The 6,000-nt window shown below is 35.5% G+C and overlaps 2 protein-coding genes across 3 annotated transcripts; one reads left to right on the top strand and one right to left on the bottom strand.

The window, feature by feature from the left end:
* Positions 1–330: 330 nt before the first annotated feature.
* On the top strand, positions 331–2,861 carry LOC130979158 (mitochondrial carrier protein CoAc2). 2 transcript variants are annotated; one of them, XR_009086528.1, is made up of 8 exons: positions 331–623; positions 917–1,002; positions 1,118–1,325; positions 1,495–1,621; positions 1,702–1,886; positions 1,973–2,095; positions 2,260–2,465; positions 2,563–2,861. XR_009086528.1 is itself a non-coding variant. In XM_057902523.1 (7 exons), the coding sequence occupies exons 1-7, from the start codon at positions 462–464 to the stop codon at positions 2,395–2,397; spliced, it is 1,029 nt and encodes a 342-aa protein (XP_057758506.1). In that variant the 5' UTR covers positions 331–461; the 3' UTR covers positions 2,398–2,857. The 2 variants fall into 2 exon arrangements, 1 of the variants encoding a protein (XP_057758506.1); XM_057902523.1 differs by having other exon boundaries at positions 2,260–2,857.
* Positions 2,862–3,496: 635 nt separating this feature from the next.
* LOC130979618 (pentatricopeptide repeat-containing protein At2g15690, mitochondrial-like) lies at positions 3,497–5,425 on the bottom strand. Its single transcript, XM_057903096.1, has one exon. It carries the CDS (start codon positions 5,253–5,255, stop codon positions 3,774–3,776), a length of 1,482 nt encoding a protein of 493 aa, XP_057759079.1. The 5' UTR covers positions 5,256–5,425; the 3' UTR covers positions 3,497–3,773.
* Positions 5,426–6,000: the final 575 nt, after the last annotated feature.

Here is a 6,000-nt window from a genome sequence, read left to right as displayed (position 1 = left end):
CTATAGTTGACCACACACGAGTCAGTGAGAAACTGAGATATTAACGTCGGCTGTTATGGGTTGGGTCCTTGCTACTGACGGCGCCGCTCAAATAGGAATGATCATGGTTTATGTTATTGTCAAACCGAATCCTAATTTTTTAAACCATTCAAATGAGTAAATCTTCATAATTAATAATTGTAACCATAATTCAAATTTAATTTCAATTAAATCCTCGTAACCCATAATTAAATTTTAATTTCAATTACACCCCTATTGTATGCATTGTATAATAAGAGTATTGGTTCCTCATACTTTTCCATAAATAAGTTACAAATCCATTATTCAACGCAACTTCTTCTGACCTTTCCAACCTACGTGGTTCCTCTTCCTAACTCAAACTACCAAACAGAACAACAGAACACAACAGAACAAGCCAAAGAACCTTCCCTTTTTGTTCTTCTCTCTTCGCTCTTCTTTGAATGGGAATCAAAAGAGGAGCAGAAGAAGGTAAAGCCATGGTGGTTGATGATGTCTTGGACTCCATGCCCCTCTTCGCTAAGGAGCTTCTTGCGGGTGGCACAGCGGGTGGTTTCGCCAAAACCGTCGTTGCCCCACTCGAACGTGTCAAAATCCTCTTCCAGGTTCTACCTTTCAACTCTTTTCATCAATTGGGTCTCTTCATATTCTTCCAAAGATTTCACCTTTACTTCATTGCTTCATTTTCTATCCCCCAATCTCGTACTGTTGAATATTTTGATTGATTGGTTTTAATCCCTTTTTTCAAGAAATGAAGTCTCTTTATGATACCCTTTACTCTTCAAAGTTAGAAAGATTGCTTCTTTATTGTATTTATTTTTTGCTTCAAAATTGATGGTGAAATGGGTTTCTTCTCTTTACCCCATTTTTTGTAATTTACTGTTGTCATTCCTTGCAGACTCGAAGAGCTGAGTTTCACAGCTCAGGACTTGTTGGATCAGTCAGCAGAATTGCCAAGACCGAAGGCTTTTTAGGTTTCTACAGGTAGAACTTAGAAGAACCTCAGCAACTAACACATTGAAACAAGAAAGTAGAGAGAGAATATAATTGAGAAATTTTCTGCAGCTGTCTAATTAATTTAATCATTATTGAATCGCAGAGGAAATGGAGCAAGTGTTGCAAGGATTATACCTTATGCAGCACTTCATTATATGTCCTATGAGGAATACCGCAGATGGATCATGCTTACTTTCCCTGATGTTTCGAAAGGCCCTACCCTTGATCTCATGGCAGGCTCATTATCCGGAGGGACGGCTGTTCTTTTTACGTATCCTCTCGACTTGATTCGGACTAAGTTAGCTTATCAGGTAAAGTTTCTGAATTCTGATCAATATGATTACCGTCTTAGAAATCAAACTTGAGAGTTCTCTATAAACTCTTGAGCTTAGGTAAAAATTTGTAAACTCATTCGGATGAATTTACATGTTAACTCAAGAATTTGATAACCTGATTGACATATGTTATCTGTGACTGCAGGTTGTTAGTCCAGAAAAGTTGAATGTTTCAGGGATGGTTCATAATGAACAAGTTTATAGAGGGATCCAAGATTGCTTTGCAAAAACTTACAGAGAAGGTGGCATTAGAGGTCTCTATAGGGGAGTAGGTATGCTCTCAAATCTGCTTATATCTGTAGTGCTGTATCTTCATAGTTATGATATTCTCACAACTTGCTCCTGGCAACAGCTCCAACTCTTGTCGGAATATTCCCGTATGCTGGTTTGAAGTTTTACTTCTACGAAGAAATGAAGCGCCATGTCCCTGAGGAGTACAAGAAAAGCATTATGGTGAAACTCACATGTGGATCCGTAGCAGGTCTATTGGGGCAGACCTTCACATATCCTCTTGAAGTTGTTAGGAGGCAAATGCAGGTAACTTAAATCATTTGTTCATTGGAAAAGTTTTGTAGATGGATATCAAATAATGCATAGTACAAAGTTGACAACATTCTGGCTAGGTTCAAACTCTGCTGGCATCTGATAATGCAGAACTGAAGGGGATTATGAAATCACTTGTTGTGATTGCTCGAAATCAGGGCTGGAAGCAGCTGTTCTCAGGGCTCAGCATCAATTACATAAAGGTGGGATGGGAAAACTAATTGCATATTTGAGCAACTAAAACTTTACAACATGTTTGGTTTCCATTTTAATTTTAACTATTTCCTTTTTAGGATTTGTGAACAAAAATGCAAAAAGCAATAAGCAGTTAGATTCCTTCTAGTTGATGTTTTCTTTTGCAATTCAGGTTGTTCCATCAGTGGCAATTGGGTTTACCGTTTATGATACCATGAAATCATACCTGAGAGTTCCATCAAGAGATGATGCTGCAGTTGAAGTGGTAACCAATAAAAGAATCAGCCAACCATCGTCGCAGACACAGTAACAGCAACAGATGATGCTACCTTTCAGATTTTCGCTTGTCTAACTCTTCAATTCATAGGCTTCAAAAAGGTTTCTTGGCCTCATCCTATTCACATTGTTTTAGCACCACATTCCATTCTTTCGAGTTGTACATTGTGAGATGAAGATTATGTTCCATCATAAACAGGATACAGCATGCATTTCTCTGCAGATTGCAAGGGAATGAATGATCCTTTGTGGCAGATCCCATTGTTTTCATGATGTAACGAGAAGATAATATGTTGTTGAGATAGGACACAAACTATGTATATACAAATAAAAGATAATTTGCACTTTTTGAGTGTGCAAGCACAGAGGATTATATTATTGGCAGCCGCCAGATTCATATTACCTTTGACCACCCGTTGGCGCCAGATTTCTACTTCTACTACTATTCAACTTTTGTTGGCTATTTGGTACTCCATTTGGTATTCTCTTTGGGTAAGAATATATTCATTTATTGAAATTGAAGTAATCTCAATTACAAGAGATAATTTGAATATAAGTAGCTAATTCCAATAATCTAATCTTACAATTACAATCCAATGAAATCTGCACGCTGATACCAAAGCATTAGACTGATGATTCTGCATCACATTGAAAAGATCAGAAGTACAAGTGAGCTTGTCTATTTTTTTTATCTTTGGTCTGAAGTCTGAACGTTGATGACTCTAAATCTCTAAAGCTGTGTTTGGTACTGAGAACAAGACAAGATACTAAAAACAAAACACAAATTATTGTTCTTATATTTTATTTAATAATAAATTAGAACAAATTATGAAAGTTCAATATATTCTCATTTTTTTTCATTCAAAAATTTAGAAAGAAAAATATAATAATAAAAAGTATAATTATGAAAAATTAATAAGAATAAAAGAAAAAAAAAAATAAATTGTATATTTCATTAGTGTTTTAGTGTCCTTTCTACCAAGATAGGCACAAATACACTTATTCAATGTCTCTTGATAGAATGTTTTTGTCTATGTCTTATCTCATCTGCCAAATATAACTTTGTATCTTTATATTCCGCAACCTAATAGTCTAATGATTATAATGCAACTTAGCTAAGCCTATATGATTGTGGATCTTATTAATCAGTAATATATCAACAGAATTACTTATAAGAGAAAATGGTCAGCCTGTACTTCAGGATTCAACATTACACGCTTGTGCTCGTGGGAACTTATATTATATGCAGCCTAAACAACATGTACAACGGAGAAGCTACATAGATCAATCCTTAGATGAAACAAAAAGATTTTAATATTTTATCTGTTTGATAATGGATTTGAAACTCCACATTTTGGTAGAAACAATCTAGTAAGACAGCACCAGAGTATCTACACTTGAGTAGTAACTCTACCAATAATCTCCGCATGAGCATTTTCCATCTCTAAAATGATGGAATCGCTTGTTATCCCTGACAATAAGCTCCCGTCCGACGATCTTCGACATGATTTTGATTGCATTGTGGCAGTCACCACAAATACGCAGATTCTTTATTATCCGAAGTGTAGTTCTCGGGGGAGTGCTGATTAGACCATAAGCAATGGCCAATCGCTCGCTATGATATTGCAAGGCCTTCTCTTTTTCTTCCTCATTAATGTCATGGAGAACATATCTTGTATCAGGCACATAACCTGCTTCCCTCATCTGGCCACTCAAACCCTTCAATTTCTCATCAGCCTCTTTATACGGAACGGCACACCGATACTCGGCCACTCTATTCTTCTCCTCTAGCATGTTAATTGCAGACTGTTTCTTCCTTGGAGGTGTTGGAAGCTTATCAGCAATGGCCTTTGAAGGATTGAGAAATGCCAATAACTCCTCCGCACGATCCTCAAGATCCATATCTCCATGAATCCTAGCAAAATTTCGGAGAGCCTCCCAAATGTCATCTTCAGGCTGAAATGGCTTACTCTCAATGAACTCCTCAGCTTCATTCAACTGACCGGCATTACCCAGAATGTTAATGACCTCCATGTAATGCTCCATGGTGGGAACAATTCCATACTCCTTCATTGATTCAAAGTGCAATAATCCTTCCTCTACAGCTTCTTCCCTTGCACACGCAGCCAAAACCAATGCAAAAGTTTCACTCTCAGGCCGTATCCCTGCCTCCTTCATCTCCTGAAAAACCAACAAAGCATCATCACCAGCTCCATTTTCAGTGTATCCAATGATCATCAAGTGCCAAGAACTCATGTTTCTCTCTGGCATTCGATCAAACACCTTGCGTGCAATATTCATGTTACCACATTTCCCATACATTCCAATCAACCTATTGTTCAATTCAACCTCCCCTCGAAACCTCGATCTTCTCAAGAATTCATGAACCCTTTTCCCATACTCAAGCGACCTCGTACCCTCGCACAAATTCAACATGGCGAGAAAAACACCATAATCAGCAACAGAACCTTGACCCATGAGTTCCAAAGCTTCAGCAAGCTTACCCTCTTCGCACAACTCGATCAAATTAACATTCAGGGTGGTTGCATCAAACAGCGCGTTTTGGCGGTTCTGGTCGACCCTATTATGAGTATTATCAAGTTTGGGTTTTGGTTCGCTGGGAAGATGCTCCTTTCGTGAAGTTTGGGTCTTTTGAGCGAAACGACCGATGGGGGTGGCGTTTTTACGGCGGGGTTGGACCTTGTTGCTGTTGGCGGTGGGGTTCTTGGAATCCGGAACGGCGTAGGAGCATAGAGGAGTGGAAGGGAGAGAGCAATTGGAGGGCTTCGGAGGAAAGAAGTGCGGGAATTTGGAATAGGATGAGACGACGGTGTTTAATTTGCGGGGAACGGGTGCCAGTGACGCCATTGATGAGTGGAGTTTGAGCTCCATGGAGTTCTGATTTTGAAGGCTGTATTGCAGAATAATACTATCGGATATCGAAATCAAACGGATAGGCTACTCTTGCATATAACATCCCAAACTTTTCAAGAGGTAACACTTAATACTCATATCTCCTTCAGTTTACACTCTTGCTTCTCTCCAAATTTTGATTTATTCAATGAGAGACCGTGGAGCCTGTAATTCTAAGACCTTTGAGTGAGGTTTTAAGAAAAAAAATTTTTAGATAATTTTTTTAAAATTTTTTGTAGAAGTATAAAAATAATTTTATATTTAAATAATTTATGTAAAATATTTTTTTGTTTATTAATTAGGTTAAAATATAATTATATAAAATATTTTTTTATTTATTTATTATGTAGAAGATATTTTTTTTAATTTTTATAAAAAATATAAATTGTAATTTTTAAAAAAATATTTTTATTCTTTTAGTATTTTTTTATTATTAAAAATTTATTAAATATATTAAAAAATAAAAAATATTTTTTTATTAAAAAGTTTTTTTTATTAATTTAATTACACCTAAATAAGTACTTAGTATTTTTGGTTATTATGTAATCAATATAAATATTAAATTATTTTTAATATATAAATTTTAGATTTAATTATTTAATTATTTTTATAATTTTATTAAATTTTTATTTATTTTTATATTTTTTAATTAAATTTTTATATTATTTTTAATTTTATAATTATATTTTTTTATATAAAAAATGTTAAAATTAATAGAATATTT

The sequence above is a fragment of the Arachis stenosperma genome, chromosome 5 (assembly GCF_014773155.1).
Source record: "Arachis stenosperma cultivar V10309 chromosome 5, arast.V10309.gnm1.PFL2, whole genome shotgun sequence".
Lineage (NCBI taxonomy): Eukaryota > Viridiplantae > Streptophyta > Magnoliopsida > Fabales > Fabaceae > Arachis > Arachis stenosperma.
Note: the sequence above shows the minus strand (reverse complement) of the source record. Positions and strands in the feature narration are given on the sequence as shown.

Bases quoted from the DNA above. Each gene is read 5' to 3' on its own strand.
- LOC130979618 (XM_057903096.1), bottom strand. From the start codon at position 5,255: ATGGAGCTCAAACTCCACTCATCAATGGCGTCACTGGCACCCGTTCCC.
- LOC130979158 (XM_057902523.1), top strand. From the start codon at position 462: ATGGGAATCAAAAGAGGAGCAGAAGAAGGTAAAGCCATGGTGGTTGAT. The intron at 1,003-1,117 runs GTAGAACTTAGA...ATTGAATCGCAG, and splicing joins GGCTTTTTAGGTTTCTACAG to AGGAAATGGAGCAAGTGTTG. The intron at 2,096-2,259 runs GTGGGATGGGAA...TTTGCAATTCAG, and splicing joins TCAGCATCAATTACATAAAG to GTTGTTCCATCAGTGGCAAT.